General features: G+C 43.7%; 1 protein-coding gene across 6 annotated transcripts in view; it reads right to left on the reverse strand.

Moving 5' to 3' along the window:
• Positions 1-1460: 1460 nt before the first annotated feature.
• The window catches only part of greb1l (GREB1 like retinoic acid receptor coactivator), a 35888-nt gene continuing 19577 nt past the window's right edge, over positions 1461-17771 (reverse strand). For 3 of the 6 annotated variants that reach the window (XM_077615341.1, XM_077615340.1, XM_077615339.1), the window contains 30 exons: positions 17567-17746; positions 16764-16940; positions 16488-16667; positions 16294-16416; positions 15486-15608; positions 14489-14626; positions 14292-14417; positions 13810-13950; positions 13146-13331; positions 12768-13067; positions 12576-12704; positions 12107-12241; positions 11711-11908; positions 11421-11598; positions 10231-10420; positions 9501-9637; positions 9091-9433; positions 8257-8372; positions 7064-7832; positions 6261-6378; positions 6056-6202; positions 5843-5982; positions 4896-5057; positions 4603-4807; positions 4361-4523; positions 4017-4244; positions 3792-3933; positions 3439-3639; positions 3214-3352; positions 1461-3125 (listed from right to left, as the gene is read on the reverse strand). In XM_077615341.1, the coding sequence (XP_077471467.1) occupies positions 2962-3125; positions 3214-3352; positions 3439-3639; positions 3792-3933; positions 4017-4244; positions 4361-4523; positions 4603-4807; positions 4896-5057; positions 5843-5982; positions 6056-6202; positions 6261-6378; positions 7064-7832; positions 8257-8372; positions 9091-9433; positions 9501-9637; positions 10231-10420; positions 11421-11598; positions 11711-11908; positions 12107-12241; positions 12576-12704; positions 12768-13067; positions 13146-13331; positions 13810-13950; positions 14292-14417; positions 14489-14626; positions 15486-15608; positions 16294-16416; positions 16488-16667; positions 16764-16940; positions 17567-17746 (5678 nt within the window). In that variant the 3' untranslated portion in view covers positions 1461-2961. The remainder of the gene's footprint in view (positions 3126-3213; positions 3353-3438; positions 3640-3791; positions 3934-4016; positions 4245-4360; positions 4524-4602; positions 4808-4895; positions 5058-5842; positions 5983-6055; positions 6203-6260; positions 6379-7063; positions 7833-8256; positions 8373-9090; positions 9434-9500; positions 9638-10230; positions 10421-11420; positions 11599-11710; positions 11909-12106; positions 12242-12575; positions 12705-12767; positions 13068-13145; positions 13332-13809; positions 13951-14291; positions 14418-14488; positions 14627-15485; positions 15609-16293; positions 16417-16487; positions 16668-16763; positions 16941-17566; positions 17747-17771) is intronic. The other 3 variants (XM_077615345.1, XM_077615343.1, XM_077615344.1) reach the window with 3 other exon arrangements.

Raw genomic sequence — 17771 nt, forward strand, 5'->3', positions numbered from 1 at the left:
TGTGTCATTTATTGTTACTTACACACAGTTAAATTACTATAGTGTTTTCAATGAAAAAAAGTCATTTAATTATCCTATATTTACATATGCAGTTTTAAAGCAATCAGAAAACGTCCAACGTTACTGTAACTTGCTGTTGTAGCGAGAACCTTCAAATCATAATATAATCATGTCTAATGTTCAACATTTTTCCGAGTAATTTAATTTTGAAAACAGCACTTATAACTGAGTCTCAAGATCATTTCTTGATTTATTTTTCGTTTCATTTCATATTCCTGCCATTCCAAATGTAAATGATCTTATGTGACTTCAAGGAATTTATTCACCATGATAACTTACAAATGTATTTATTTGCTTGATTAGTGTTTAAGCCATCAGATTCTAATTCAAAAATACGTACATGGAATTTTTGACATTATTGATGAAGAAAAAAATTCAATGTTAGATTTTAAAGCAGTATTTTTTTAAACACAGCACCATATTTAGTCTATTTAAATTTAAATCTTTCATAAATGACCCCTTTATCAAATAAAGGTACATATAAAGAAAATATTCTGATCCCAGCATTTCATTTTTTTCAAATCAATTCAAATAATGAAAACTCCTCAATAAACCATAACCGTATACTCATCTTAATAAAAAAAAAGTCATTCTCCAAGTTCCACGCTAGGTAAAGTAGCAGGAGGAATGCGCAACAAAACTCCATAAAAGGCCACGTGTGGTATGTTTTTGTCTGTGAAATTGTAATTCCGCCATTTCCACCATTACTGCGGTACTGCACTTTCATCCAATGAGCACATGAGAAAACCATGTATAATATGTTGGGGTCAAACAAAACATCATCATCAATGAATGTCATTTTCCTCCGCATGAAAATGTGCAGCAATAAGAATTTGAAAAGTGTCTGACTAGAATATGCACATAATCTAGAATGAGTGTTATATGTATGTGCTGTTTAATAAACAGTTGAAGAAATCTTCCATCCATTTGCCTCTTTTTCCACTTTTCTCTGTAGTACTGTCTGCTACCCTGATATTGACACATTTGGTCTTAATCTCTAGTGAGGCAATAATTATGCCTGGTGTAATATTAAGCAACAAAAAAGAGTTATTCAATAAGGCATTGATCTTTGTTTTCCCCATTTAATCCATGTAGGATACTCCCAAAGTCGTTTTCAATTATAATAAATAAGCCTTTTATTTATAGTAATACTCAGTGATGATCTCATTTACTGTCAATTGAATTCCACAACCCCCAATTTTAATTAAAAAGAAATAAAAACCTAATTAAAACTTCCAAATACAACTCTCTTATGAAAACATCCAAATAACAGAAAATGCATTCTCACCTGTTATAAGTGAAATGATTACACATTTTTAACCAATGTGACAATTGAGCGATTTTGCCCCCCCAAAAAAGAAAAGTTAAATGAAAAAGAACTTTAACACAGAACAAATATAACCATTTAATATATTTTTAATCTTCTATTTCCACAATGACAGGTGAGACCCTGACTGCACATCACTGGTCAGCACTCACTAAATGTCAACAAAGACATTTGAGAGGATCCGGGGAAGGATTATAAATGTTTTAAAAGTCATTTTATTATTATTACAGTCAACAATTTAGAACAAGGACAACATACCAACTCTGCTATGACAACATGAGGTAGACTACTGACCACCGTGCTGCTTCCCTCTGCAAAGATTGTGTGAGCAAGTTGCATATTATTTATGAATATTTACGCTAATCCTTTTTTTTGGTGAGCGCATTATCAATTGGGGAGTTGATTGGATTAGTTTCCATCATTTGGTTTGGCAACTTATTTAGTGCAAGTTCATTTCCTTACACCCCACGCTAGCGTGTGTGTAATCAAAAACGTTCCATCACATGATTATCAGTCCAATTCTAAAGCTGAAAATAAATAACTCCCTAGTTGAGCGCACAAAAATGCATTTAAGGACACATCTTAGGTAGATTCTTCTTGCTGACTGAAAAAGACACCAACAAACTGGGTAAAACTTTCATGCACGCGCACACAAAAACAACAGTACCCCTCAGGGTGAAATTCGGGGTCCATGATAGAATATATTATTATTAATAATAATGTAAACTTTAAACAGTACAGTAGTCTAATTCTCTTCTTTTTGGCTCGAGCGACATTCCCTTTTTTTTTGCCTCGTTCTTATTGGTGGTCCACGCAACGGTTTCACTTCTAAAGGCATATTCTTTGGAAAACCCTGTGCACACACCCACATGAAAGACAAAGTTGCTTATCAAGGCGCAAGGCATCTTAAAATCTGTGATTAAAGGGGACATATTATGAAAAAATGACTTTTTATACAAATAGTTATTTCTCTACGGCATCCATCAATGTGAAATTGAACCGAGTAACTTTTATTAAACGCTTCCCAAAAAGGTAAGTAGAGCCATAATAGAAAATCTAGATCGACACTGGTAAAAAGAAGGAATAGAGTGTGAATGTTCTAATGCAAAGATAGATCATGAGTCCCTTTTAAAGTTGGTATCGCATTAAAGGTGAGTATGTGTCTAATGTCCATAAAGACATGGCAATACGGGTTGAGTCGATGTAATTAACACATGTAAATAGCGGGCTAGATATTCAGGATTGCGGGTTTCCCCACCCAAATAATGCACTTTATATACAGTATATATCCAATAGGCAGTGTTTGGTGTGGAGTTTTTCGGCAGTGAGAGGCATGATGGGACAAAAAAAAAGGTGCAGCTCAAGGATGTCATTGTTGCCAAGAAGAGCGTAAACAGAAGGAGAAAAAACGTCCTTCCTTCTCTTTTCCAAGTCAGAATTTTCCCTTTTAAAAGCCCTGAGTTAAACATACATCATGGTTAAAAGCGTGTCCACGTAATGAGCGTAGCACGTCGAGCGTGTCCTCCCGTATGATAGCAAGAGAGGTTAACTTTTGCTTTACGGGCAGCGACGTTTCAAACGTGGCGCCCGGTGAGAAAGTAGAGGGGCCGGTCCTCGCTGCAGTTGGCCGTTTGGAACTCGTCTCGCAGGCGGAACTGCCACTCGTCCTCCAGCTCCAGACGCACGATGGTTTGACGCAGAGAGCTGCGGTCCTGGCAGATGACGCATAAGTTGGCGCCTGGAGGACGCAGTTGCAAAACACAGTATTGCGTTAGAGCTCCTGATGATCTGCTGAAAGGAGGTCAGAGTGCAATGTGGCCACTCACCTTTGAGGAAGCGGAACTTTTTGAGGAGTCCGGAGACGACGAAGGAGTCGCAGAGGTACAGCAGCAGGCCGCTGAACACTAGGCCCTGGTGGTTGAGGTTGGTGGAGTGTGGACGGGAGTTGATGTAGCACACGGATATCTGGCACACGCATGCGAGACGACCAGAACTTTCATTCAAATATCCGCTTCTTCTTCTTCTCACAACTTTTCAAAGTTAGTTCTTACTTCTGGACTGATATTGAGGTAGCTGTCGATGGACAGGACCGGGTTGTTTGGGTTCCGGATAGCTTCAGGGAAGAGTCGGTGGCTGCAGCTCTGCAGGTACCTTTCCAGCAGGAACTGGGCCGGTGCATCTAGCAGGGTCTGCTCGCTGTCCGGGGCGCACACGTACTGCGATGGGCTGATAGTAGCTGGGTTTTCGATCTCCTGTGAATAGAGAGAAAAGTTGGGAGGAATTCACTGTTAGCCCTGGTAATCAAAATGGGTTGGATGCCTAACGCCGTCGATGGCAACCAATGGCAACCTTTGGCAACCAATGGGAACCAATGGTGTGCTGTTTAAAGGGTTAAGGAACCCACCATGAGTTTGGGTTTGACTGTGTAGTCTTGGTTGCCTCCCACTGGAATGTGCTTCTTCATCAAGCTGAAGCTGTTGAAGCGAAGAAGCAGAAGTCCGCTGCTGTTCACCCGAAGATTGAAGTCCACCTCTTCGCAACTGTACCTGCGAACCGTTCGTCCCCCCCAAAGAGAGCGTCAAATGCGCCAAAGTAACCGAGCCGCGGAGCCCGCCGATCCCGGACTCACCGATTGAGATCATACTGAACATTCTGGGTCAGATCCACGTTGAGCAGGACAAAGTCGTGAAGGTGGCCCCGGCTGAAGGGCCGGCGGAGGGCTTTGCGGGCCAGGCCGCCGTTCCACTTGCGAGTTCCGCATATGGCGTAGAGAGGGATCTTTGGCGTGGTTTCCATGTGCCAAAGAACTGCTTTCAGGGAAACGTTGGTGAGCGACGAGCTGGCGTGTGGTGCCTCGCTGCGGAATGACAGTCCGACAGTTGCGTGAGGGGAGAATTACAGCTCTTCAACCAATCAGAATGGTCACACGTGAAAGAAAAACAGCCTTGCGCGGAGATCTGTAGTAGCTATCACCTTCCGTCCGCCGGTTGCTGGGCGTTCCACAGCACGCACGAGTCGTCCATCATGACAATGAATGGCCACACTTCCTGCCGCTTGACGCCTTGCTCCTCCCACCGGTTCCTCTCGAGCTCCAAGTTGTGGTACGACAGCTCCTTGATCATGAAGCGTGCGGCACCTAGAACGGCCACGGGAAGTAACATTAAATGTACTCTTTTGGCTCGATCGGCGGTCGTACCGACGTCGAAGCCGCTTACCGACTCCGGAGTTATTGAACATGGCGGGCAGGACGAGCAGGATGTGGTTGGGCCAGTACCTCCTGTAGTGCGGCATCTCAAAGTGCTTGACCACCAGGATGTGCAGGTGAGCGGCGCCCTCCATAGCGTGATAGATGTTGAGCAGGCCATGCTCCTGGCGTCCAGTCGTTGGCGTGAAGATGGGGCTCTTCAACAGGTTGGGGTCCTGGAGAACGGGTGAATGCTCACGTTTTAGATTGGAGGTCTCGGTATCGCCGTTCAAGGAAGAGCGTGAGGTAAGCTTTTAAAGAAACCTTGGTGGAGACCAAAGGCAGGCACATGCTCTCCAGGTGGCTCCCCTGTTGACTGAAGATAAAGTGCTGCTGCTTGTCTTTGGGAATGACAAACTGGAGCTGGACCTCTTCCCCCAACATGGATGAGCAGAAGGTAAAGGCGTGGAAGGTGCACTCAGACAGCTGTCTCTCACACAAACAAGCGGGTGGGTTCAAACACAAACATATTTAAGAGAGGGTGAGCGGTTTGGTAAACAGTTGTCAGAGAGTGTCAAACTGACCAGATCTGCTGCTATGTATATGTTTGGATTTGAGCCAAGATGGAGCATAGACGACAGGGCAAAAGCGTAAAGTGAGAAAATGGATCATTTTGGTTGTCTCATGCCTATCAAATTTAGACCACAAACTGTTCATTTATATTGTTCCTTTTTATGATGTCAGATTTTCTTTGTAGGGGGGAAATCTAGACTGCACTTCAATACCTGGGTCATTTAAGCATGATGCTATAATTAATTCTGCTTGTGGTTCAGCATTATTATGCAAAAAAATAATTCAGATATGACTTAATCCTTAATTAGTTACATTCATTAATTCAGATGAAATTCAGCCTGTTATTGCTATCTGTTCCAAAGTTTTTGAGATTTGTTGACAGCAAGAAATTGCAAATACACATTGTCCTCAAGAGCCCCTATCCAGTCTGTTTTCAATGTCTCCGTCCACCAACACCTGAATCAAATAATCAGGATGATTAGCAGGCTTCTGGACAGCTTGCTGATGAGATGATTTGATTCAGGTGTGGTAGAGGGTGAGATAAATTTTTACACGGTTTGGGCCCATATAATGGCTCGCCGAAGGAAATTATTATTACAATGTGGCCTGTGACAAGGATGAGTTTGACAGGCGCGGCCTTAGAAAAAGTTAGTGATGCGATGGTAAATAAATATAAAGTGACGCAGGGTTGCGTTCACCTGCGTCTCGGGGCTGGCATCGCAGTAGTGGTGACACTGCTCACAGTGATGAAAGGCGTTGTGAGTGGCGAAGCGAGTGAGTCGTATGGACTTGGTCTGACGCTTGACTTCCTTCTGGTTGCCATCTTTTTTCTTGAAAACTGTCGGTCGAGAAACACGTGTTCCAGGTGGCAATTCATTTAAAAAGTTTCATTAACTCACCATTCCGCTTACCTCGGTAGCGCTTTGGGGTCTTATCGCTGTGGACGGGGCTAGCTTTCCTAAACTTGCAGTCTCTCGGGTTAGGGTCAAAGGGAAGCTTGCGCATATCCTCGACGTCCGGCCACTGGACATTTGCAGGCACGATCTCCTCCGACGGCTCTGAAACATAACATTTGCAATGAGCCATCGTGAGGTGAATAAGCTCTGGTCCTCTTACCTTCAGCCGCCTCTTCCTCATCCGACTCCTCCTCGTCAAACACGTCCACCTCCAAAAGTCGGATTAGCATGCGGAAGAGAATGCGAAGGAATTGGAGGTAGGCGCCTGTTTTCCCCACCTAGCGAAGAGGGAGACAGAATCTGCTTTGATTGACATGCCACACACATATTGGTCACATTATAACCCACACCATACACCCCCCAAAATGTCTTTACATGGATCCATCTATTTATTTTCTGCAGCACCTGTGGTTATTTGCCTGCCAATTGCAAATTTGAAGCATGCATAAACAAAAAAAAAGACAAACTTGTCACCAGTAAACCTAAATGACATATTTTTAGAATGTTAGAGGATGAAGGACATATTTTGGGAAGCCAATGAAAACTATCCAGTGAACCATAAAGCTCAGAACCGTGAGACAGACCTGACTCTTTGACAACTATATTAAAACAATTTCCTTTTGTGTATTTAGTAAAGAAGCTTAAGAAGGATACCAGTGATGAAAAGTGTATTGACCCTTAACCCTTAAAACCAATAATGGAATGACTGTAGAAACCCATTACAATGAGAGCGATATAGTAACGACTGTAAAAAATAAAATACAGAAGAATAAACATGGAATCCGAGTCCAAATCAATTTTTGTTTTGTTCATCCTGAATAAAATTCAGTTCAAAATCAAGAGGAATGAAAAACACAAATGCAGTACAAACAATCTAAGTACAGAAAGCATTTGATGAAATCATTTTAGGTCAAAGAACCAGTCAATTTCTCCCTGAACATGATATGGATGAAAAGTGCATACCTGTGGGGGTCCGCTCAGCAGGAGACGTCGAGGATGCGGCGCTGGCGGTGCCTCAAAGTCAGCGTGATGCTGCTTGGCGACGGTCCACTCGCGATAGTAAGCGCTCTGCTCCTCGCCGTGCAGGCCGGATGTGATGGGGGGCCTCAGAGGGCTGCTCCAGTCCACGTCGGCGTGGGGAAGCAGCGAGAAGGAACTCAGCTGGCCGCCCGAGTCGGCCGACAGCAGATTGTACGCCGGCCGCGACATGATGACGGTGCGCGGCGATATGCGTGCCGGCTTAGGGCGGCGCCCGCACTGCGTGGACTGGCTGGGCCGCTGCGTGGACGAGGAGGACGGCGAAGGCGAGGACGACGACGACGAGCCGGAGTAGAGAGACGGAGGGGCCTTGGAGGCTTTGCTGGGGATGGGGGGCAATTGGCTGCCCATTGAGTCGCACTCCTGCTTCAGGCCCGACGTGTCGGCGCCCACCGGCACGCAGGGCCTCGGGGGTCCGTCCGCGTTGTCGGATGAACTGACGCCATTCTCCACCAAGGACCCGGAGGTTCTGGTGGCCGCGCTGCCGTTGCTATGAGGTCGCTCCAGCTCTTCTCCTTCGTTAACGGCGGCGGCCGCCTTCTCCCCGTCCGACTCCCGAGGACCCGCCACCTTCTTGGGTTCCTGGAAGACCCCCACGGATACGTAGGTACAGGCTAGGCCTACTTCCTGCTCCAGGGCCGTACGCGTCAGGTAGCTGGAGTCTATCAAACGCAGGTCGCTGTATTTCAGGGACCTCCGGGAGAAGAAGTGTATTGACGTTCAGGTCATGTGAATTCAACTTCATAATCACGGTACAGTAATCCTTACAGATTCGCCATCGAAGGCAATTGAAATCATACAAATGAAGATGTGTCATTTCAACCATTTCCTATTTTTACAAAAAAATGCTGTTGGCGTCACCTCTCATAGGGAAAAAAACAACTGTTTTTCAGGGTTTATGTGGGAAAAAAGTTCACACAATTACTTATTCAGCTAAATTTATGTGCACATAGAACATAAATAACATTTTAACCAGCTCAGTTAAATACTAGTGAGACGACTCAGTGGACTGTGGCGAAACTAAGGATAAATTATTGTCATGATGCTGGATTCGAGGCATAAAACCTCATGAAAGAAAAGGCACGTGTGTATCAATCTTTGAAAGGATGTAAAATTACCTGGGAAAGGTCTCTCCAAGGGGGTCTTTGCCTGTGAGGATGACGATGCACGGCAGGCCTTCCAGATCCTCGTAGGTTAGCGGCACCCAGTCTTCATTCTCACATCCCCGCCAAGCCTGCAGTTACAATTAATTTATAACTGTGATTTAATTTGGGTCACACGTCTAAAAACTGTTTTCATTATAAGTGACTAGTTGTCAAATGTTATTTTGTGTCCTACATAACCCAAAATGTGATGTCCACATATTTGGATGCCAGGTTTTGGTTCTAGTGACAGGTATATTATTTTTCTCATTATCAATCATTTTTTAAAGTTTTTTTTTTCAATGAAAAAATATAATTATAAAATGAATTAAACAGAAACACTGTGTATTTATTAAATAAATAACAAAATCGGTTGTCTGTCTTTCTATGGCTGACTGGCGACCAGTCTAGGTTGTCGTTAACCTTCTCCCGTGAGCTGGGATAGGCTCCAACAACCCCCACAACCCTCACGAGAATGAGCGTTACGGATAATGAATGAATAAATTAATGAAATAGCATGATATCAACAAACAAGATTTTAAAAATTCTCTTTCGCTTTTTAAAATAAACAGGAGAATGACTGTTTTTTAAAGATTTAAAACCATTTTTAAAAAGATCAAAAATCAAATAATGGAGTATTTACCATTAACTGGCATTGCCAATGATAAACATTTGATTCATTTAAACTGAGAGGACTGATTATGAATGCTCATTCATTCGGAAGCCCGTCCCAGTCAAAACGGATTGGACGTCTACCACCGTCAATGGCAGCAAATGAGCTGATAGGTAACATTTAAATCCATATCCCACCCGTAGGCGACAGGTGAAATTCCTGGGCAAGCTGATCTCGGAGGCGGGGCTCCCCAGCAGCACGGCGAAGCACAGCTGGAGGCCCAGCTTGTCGCGTACGTCCTCCAAACGCTCGCGGGCCATCATGGCCAGCTGCAGCGAGGGCACTCGCACCAACAGCATGTGGCCGCGACCCTGCGAGCCCTCGCGGCCCGGCGCGTTGATCAGGTCTTCCACCATGGCCAGGGTCTCGGGCGTGATGTGGTCTCTCAGGGACGGCGAGGAGGTGAGCGCCATCATGGCCTCCGTGTACTGCTGGATGAGCAGGTAGCTGCGGATCACCATGCTGTGCAGGTGGGGGTGTCTGTGGCCACAAATCAAATCATCTCAGTGGGGAGGGAAAAATTCCAAGTCACGGAAAGTCATCGAACCTTTGCAGGAGTGTGTGGACCATCTTTTCGAAGGCGTCGTCACAGCGCAGGATGGGGCTGGCCACGCCCCACTGCAGAGATTTGCTGTAGTCGATCAAACCGAAGTAGGCTAACTCGCCGGGAGAGAGCGAAGCCTGCTAAAAGACAAACGCCGGGGGGTTGGATGCAAATGTGATCAATAAGTGGGGCTAATTTAAGAGTTCAAATCATCATTTTCTGCGGTTAAAATATTTGCTGGTTCTAACATTGGTCAAAAAGGCGGACAACACCTAGAGCTAGTTGCCACTGAGTTGTTGAGATGTACTAATAACAATTCAATACAATTCCAGTTCAGATAGGTGAGAAATCTATCTTTTTTCTTTATTTTACTTTTGATATTCATTTTAAAATTAAACTTTTTTTCTTTTTGTTAAAACATCATGAAAAAAACATGACTTAACTAACAATTCAAATGACAATATTTTGCCAACTTACTTTTGAAATGCCTGCTATTTACTCTAACATTTGGTAATTATGTTTGGCAGGAGTGAAGTTTTATAGAAAAATGGTAAGTATAATTGTAGCCTTAGGCATTTATTTTTATTTTTATTGAATGCTCATAATTAATTGTCTTTAGCAGAAGGGCTAACACTATTTAAATGAAATGCAGCAGGATTGGTCCATATATACAACACCCAAAGAAAGAAAAGACATAGCATTCTGTTATCTTTTTTTTTCTATTGACACTCACCAGGCTTTCGTTGGAGGGCCAGCTGACCTCGTTTTGCATGCTAATGCGAGATTGGCCGGTCTGCAGCGTGTACGGAAAACAGCTGACCTGCAGCACTATCAGGTTGACCGCGTCCAAGACCTCCTGGCAGTTGACCACCCTATCTGCCAGACCCTGCAGCTCACCGTGGCACACTGAGCCCGACAGGGCACTTTTCAAGTGGGGAGAAGGAAGACAGGTGATTAGGGTCCCAGTTGCATATACATACCCATGCATTTGGAGACCACTAATGATTTTGCGGTTTTACATCATCTGGATAACTTGTTCATTATTTAGCCAACTCATTATATTTGAACCATCCGTGATAATTTCAGAGTTGGCAGCATGATTTTTGGTTGATGGAGGATTTCAAAACACTATCAATAATGATAATTAATTATGATAATAGTTGGTGTTATATTTTCCCCCAAAATAATAATTACAAGTGAATGAAATATATTAATCATACAATCATATCATTTGTTACTACTCATAGACGATTCAGGTATGATGGATAAACTCATTATTTGTTGTTGGTGAATCAATATTTGGTAAAATGACCAAAATAAGGCAACATATTAAATAGTTTATTGGATATTTATTTAAATTTCATTTTGTATGATGTTTGAAATTTTACTTTCACCATTCCACTGTTTTCTTATATTCAGTTTTCGGATAAGAATTTTCATTTTGGTTCATTCCTAAGTATTTTTTAATGTAAGGCAACACATTAAATAGTTTATTGGATATTTATTTAAATTTCATTTTGTATGATGTTTGAAATTTTACTTTCACCATTCCACAGTTTTCGGATAAGAATTTTCATTTTGGTGCATCCCTAAGTATTTTTTTATGTAATGATCCACTACTAATTCACTTGAGAACAGGACATAGCTCATCGGGAAAAATTAAAAATGCACTTTGTCCCAGTCTATACATTGTGTTACAGCTCAAAACTGTGCCGTATAGGGAATGCCAACCCTGGGTGTACTTGATATGTCAAAGAGCACCTGCAGCTGAGGCTAAAGAATGACCTTAAACAACCCGGCCCACACGTGCAAACTCCAAGGCTATTAGCTGTGTTTGTTCTACCTCCTCACTTTGTTTTTCCTCAAGCGAGAGATCGAGGCCAACCAGAGTCAAAATAATTTTTCAAACAGCGTGTCTGGTACCTTGTGAGGTCGACATGAGAGTTGTCGTGGATGAGGACGAACAGTGTGTAGGGGTTCTGTTTGACTTTCCTCATGAAGGCCTCCATCTTGGCGTGCACGTCGGCGTCCAGTCGTACCACGTACTTGTCGCACTTCTGAGGTGAGCACGACTCTTCCATCCCCAAGTCCAACAGGACGCCTGCGTGGTCAAAAAGAAATGTGTGTGTTCTTCAGGAGCTTTACATTTACTTTACATTCAGGAGCTTGTCCCTTTCGTGGCGTGATTTTGACCCGGATTTTGACCCGCGTACCCGATTGCCGGATGCGCTGTGCCGTCTGATTGACCAAGATGTGAGAGGGCGGCACCAGAACCAGAAAGTCCACTTTGCAGAAGCGACCCAAATCCAGGTTCTGGCTCCCCGAGTCGGCGATGGCGCAGACTTGCGAGAGAAGGCGACGCGCCACGCTCAGCTGCGTGGGATAGATCTGGAAAACCTTGCTCAGCAATTCTGATGCGAGGAAACACAGAAAAAATACGGCCTTCACTCAGTAGTCCAGTTCAAATGGATTGGACATCTATTGGCATCAAAGAGAGCCAATGGGTGAACTGGGATCCAGGCCTAAACTTCTGATTGGTCGACATAGGAAAGGGAATAAATAGCAAGGCAAACTCTGTGGTGTTTACTGTGGTGTGGTTCCAGCCTCACCTCTGTCCGAAGGTGGTGACATGCTGGCCGCCTCCTGCGAGTGGATGTGGTCAGTGACATCGCCCTGGAAGGGCTGGATGACCTGGCCCTTCCGTCGCCGCTGATACCGCACCAGCTGCTTGTCCAGATTGTCCCCTGCGAGTACAAACCGTCGCCATGGGAACACAGCCATACAAACAAGCATGAGAACATGTGCAAAAAAAAATGGCACATTCATACGACGTGCGATCGATGCCTAAATAATCAACTAACTCTTTTTTTATCATATATATAGCTTTTAGTTTTGTAAATTATTGTATATCTCAGTAAAATCTCTGTAAATTGCATCCCAACTGTTACTTTGTAATGAAATTGGAGACAAATGTAAATTTCACAATTTAAACTCTCATGCAATATGTTGTGCTTTTGTATGATTTCAGCTCAAAACAGGCTCACAATTGGAGTGCCATTTTTTCAATTGGGCGCTTACCAAGCGAAGTGGTTTTGAAGTGAGACGCCAACAGGGTGACTTTGCCTGTGATGAGCTCATAGCTGATCTCTTTCAGGAACTCGTTGGTGGTCAGCATGCCCTCTGCTAAAGCCCGCGCTTGGTACTTTCCTGTGTTGGATACCTCACCATTTTAACATTTTAATCATTTCACTCACAAAGGGGTGAACATACCTAAGACCATCACGCAGAACTCGTTGCCGCTCATCTTGGAGGAGCATATGATGACCACATACGTGGGCAGCGACCGCTGGAGGTGGGGCCCTTCGCCGAGGGAGCGCAGCGACTCGCAGATACCCTCAGCCAGCGTATTGTGAGAGACCACCACTTGGACCCCACCCCCTGAAACGCTGGCCTCCAGTCGAGCTAGCCAGGGCAGCTGCGATGGACAGATGGCGGGACCGCTGGGACAGCAGAGCAGGGCTTTCCAGACGATCTGTTCCAGCTCCTCTCGGAGGGGGATCTGCTCCGGACCTGCAAATATTTTTTTCAAAAGTGATGTGGCAACAAATGACCACTTTTGTTAACAAGTGAGTGTCATTTGCAGCCCACCTAAACGTGCCAAGTACTGTAATGTGAGCAGAATCATGGTCTCCACGCTGAGCTGCTGGCTACAACTGAGCCCCAGCATTTTCAAGGTCTTCTCACTCAACTGGCTGTTATTGTAGCAGCTCACCAGCAGAGGGCTGACCACCAGATCCCCCAAGTTTCCTTCGAAATAAGGCATGGTTCCGTGCCCTAGTGAGACGGCAATAGAGTGAAGAAAGGACATCATTTGTTCAATTAATATTTAACTCTTATGTTGTATAACGGTTGATATGTGACGCATTGTATTCTTCACGTGCAAGATTTACGATGTTTTTTTGGGGAGGGGGGTTAAATATTTTCATAACATTCATTTAGAACACCCGTCTCAAACTTGGAAACAATTGCAAACCACTGGACAATATTTTGCAGCCCCTATTTGACATGCCATTGTAGTATTAGTGTTTGTAATGGGCAATGAGAAAATATAGTGTAACAAAAATGAAATCATTTATTAAAAGATCCATTTTGGGGAACTAAAACTAGTTGAATACTAATAAAATATATAAATGTCCTTGTATTTGATCAGTATTTTCCAAATGAGATTTTTTTTTTGTTTAGTTTAGTTGTATTTGAAAGAATTAGCATCAAATATTTGGGGGTGAAAAGAAGACAAAGTTCTGGTACCGACCGACGAGGATGACGGGGCGAACGCCTGCACAGTTGAGCAAATTGTCCGGGATGATGACCGTCCCCCCGGCGCTGACAGGCTGGGGCTGGACGCTGCTCGGCCCTGGATCCTGAGGAGAGGCGCCTCCTAATATAGTAGAACCTAAAGCGGAAACACATCACTTAGATGATCTGTCACTTCAAAGACATTTTTTGCAGGCAATTCATGTTTCCTGATAACAGACTTTACAATTGGGAAGGTAATAATTCCTAATTCAGCGGTAGCTCTATCTCCATGGAGATAGGAGCTTGACTCATCCCTAAACGACCGCAGTAATTTGGTTTTGTCGTCCTCGGAGCACACTTGGAGAGATTCTTGGAAAAAAAAGCCCGTCTGTTAAAGAGCAGACGGCATGCGGGTCAAGCTACCAGTCTGATTGCCGAGGAAGATACAACGCAGAGCTCGGTGGCGGGGGAACAAAACAGATGACGTTCGAATCCTACCCGGAGGGCAGACGACGGGTCGGATGGCCGGCACGGGGACGGCGGCGGGCGGGGCCGCGACGATCGAAGTGGGATGCCAGCTCCGATGGCGTTTCTTGGGGGGAGCGGAGTTCATAGGGGATGACGCTGAACGCGACGGAAAAATAAAAACAGAATCGTCACCTTTGACATAAGAAGCGTTGAAAGAGATGTCTTACCTGGACTGGCCGCCATGTTGGAGGCTCGATAACCTTGGGCCTGAGGTCCTAAGGTGACCTGGGAAGGGCTGAGCAAGGGGGGTCGCCCATCGACAACCAAGCCGTTTGTCGGCCCGTTTATCCTCAGGGCTGTGGGAACTGAAAAAAATGGAAAGGATTATCTCCTTAATACAACAGTGCTAGTATCAGAACAAAACATTAGGAACACAATCCAACAAGTCAATACAACAGCTGTTCATAAATGTTTGGGCTTTTGTGTTCATGTTTTCATTGTTCTCATTTTTTCACATTGCTTTGAAGATTTGACATGAATTTTCTCCTCATATAATTAAAGTTAATGCACAGTAGTTTTTTTTATTCAAAATGTTCCCTTCATTTGTAATTAATGTGATACTTCTTCACATCTTTTGATAATGTCATCATTTTTATTCTGCACTTTCTCAGTAAACAATGCACAAATGCTTATGCATAATTTACTATATTTTTAATGCATTTGTTACTAGGCATGCATGTTCTAAAAGCCCTGTGGCAAAAAATCGGTGTGTGTTTACAATAATTAAATAGGCATATGCAACAAGTGAATACAGGTGTTCAATAAAGTGAAAGTGTTTGAGAACAGCTCCTCTGATTTCCAATACTTGAGAATCAATGTACCAATGACCCATGCAGGCTTTTTCCAATCCCACATCCACCGCGTACACAATACGCCAAAACATTGATTGGCATGCGTAGCGGTTCGTCCGTCAATAACACACAACCTTGTAAAAGGAGATAATGGATAGCCAAACCAAACAAGTCATTACTGCATTCCTTCCTTTGCTATTGATTGGTGCCTGTGTGTGCATCTAACCAGAGGTCACCCATGGCTCCATCTGCTTTATACATTTAAAAAACAACAAAAAACAACAACAACCTGCAGCTAGGCAACCTTTGAAACCGTAGAATACGACACATAAACTTCCCATTAAGGGTTAAAACACATTATTATTTTTTTTACCTATTGGGAATGTCTTATTTCCAGGCGTGGAGGCTAGAGGTTTGATGAAGCCGCATTCTCTGCTAAGGTCAGGGCTGTTGAAAAAGACAGACGAGGCCGGTGTCACTCGGGTGGGCGGGCAATCTGGTGGTGAAGAAGAAGAAGAGACGAATGAGGAAGAGTTAAGGCTTCTGATTAGTCAGTGATCATGCTCACATTACGTTAATTTAAATCACAAGTTTTTCTAGATGTGAGAAATCCAACAACATTGTTTTGAGAAATGTCAAATAATGTCTTTATTAAAAAGTTTCAGAGTTTTTTTTTCCAAGTGTTGCGTTTGAAAAAAAAAAACATGATAATAATCTAAACCAGGGATGTCCAAACATTTTTCTCGGGGGGCCATTTTCAGAAAAATCAAGGATGAAAGGGCCAACTTAAAAAGTCAGTATCGGGATAGGAAGCAAATTGGTGTCTAGATAGGAACCAGTTTGGTTCTGTTTCTGCCCAAAACATATTTTCACATTATTTTGTGAGACTATTCGTGAGTTATAATCCCATTTCAAATCAAATCAAATCAAATCAAAAGCCTTTATTGTCATCATACACAGCTGCGTATAACGAAATTGTGTTTTCCCAGTAAAAAAAACATAAGTAGTAATATGAAAGTATAACAAGTCACATCCTGGCTAGGTAAATTCTAAAATATTGCACAATCTAAGATATTGCACGTTGTTATTGCACACCCCAAAGTTATTGCACAGAAGGGATTGAACAGGGCGGAAGGGATCTGGCAGCGGTCGATTATTCAAAAAAGTCACTTTTGGCTTACCGGAAAGGGAAAACGCAGATGATCCATTTCCACTGGTTCCTCCATTTTCTTTGGAGCTGACTGAGGACGACGAGCTGGGTTTGGACGTGGACGCACTGCTGGACAACTGGCGCGTTTTACAGTCTGAAAAGAAGACGATAGGTGAAGGGAGATCCGTGGACTCCTGAATGATGTCAAATTGGAGCGTTTGCTACCTTTCCAGCAGATGAGGGGGCCTTTGCACAGAGCACCCTGAGAATTCTTCGCCAGGTAATACTTTAAGTGCTTCTGCTTCTTGGGCTGCGTGGATAGCTTTAGGTTGATGTGGTTGGAGAACTCGGTGAAGTACCTAAAGCCCTTCTCGCCGCAGCCCACGCAGTTTCCGGAAAAACCTGCTGGCAATTCAGAAGAAAACTGTTGCTACGCAATAAGACATACAAAATGGCTACCGAACCATGACGTCAGGCCGTCCGGTTGTGGAGCACGCTGACCTAAAAGCGCATTTTTGCCGTTGTCGTCGGGCAAAAAGCGGCGGTCCACAGCGCACACCAGGATGTGGTCGGCCACACTGGGGGACTTGGCACCGACCAGCTCGAAGCCCGCCGGGACGTTGATGGTCTCAGTTGCCATGGAGACCAAGCGCAGGTCCTTGCCAGCCTGGCAGAATCCTGAAAATAAAATGTTACTTTTTGTAATTATATTCTAATTCTAGTGAAGGACAGAACCATTGATGGTATTTTGTTCATTGGGAAAATAAGCATATTTTCCTATGTTATGTATCAGGAAATAGTGTGAAACCCAATCCACAAACAAACCACATTTCAGTGTTTATGTAAGCAACACACTTGACTTACATGTATTATTGTATGCATATTTGGAACCTTGCATATCAGGAATCAACCTGATGTATCAGCAACCATATCCCAAAAAAACATATTTGATTACCTTTTAAATAAGAATCATAGTGGTTAGTGTTGGTTAAATTTCTTATTTGATAAATAAGGGCAAAGAAAGGAAGCATAATTTGATTGATTATTATTAGTGGAAAGTACCTTCGAAATAAAAAAGGTGCCAAATTTGGCACAATAAAGCTCAATAACTGCATTTTCTAAGTGTCAAATCAGGAACAATATTTGCACCCAGTGTCAGGTGGCATATTTGCTCACTTGTTTCTAATCTTAAAAATAATCTCTATGCTACATTAATCTCAAATAATTGATTACTGAGGGGTCACTGTATTATCACCAACGGAATATATATATATTTTTCAAAGCCTTCTTCTATAGGGTATTACCTTCTGTTGTGCAGCAGCCGTCCGGCACAGGGGTCTGCAGGTAGGGCAGCGGGGGGCTGTTACTGCCCGAGTCATCGTCTTCCTCCACTTCTTCCGCTTCGTTGGACGAGTTGCTATTGGTCAGCAGGTCCTGGCCGGGCAGCTCGCCACCGTGGAGGTTCACTTTGGGTTTGACATCGGCTGGAGGGTTTTTAGCAACATATGA

Source organism: Stigmatopora argus, chromosome 12 (genome assembly GCF_051989625.1).
Source record: "Stigmatopora argus isolate UIUO_Sarg chromosome 12, RoL_Sarg_1.0, whole genome shotgun sequence".
Taxonomy (NCBI): Eukaryota; Metazoa; Chordata; class Actinopteri; order Syngnathiformes; family Syngnathidae; genus Stigmatopora; species Stigmatopora argus.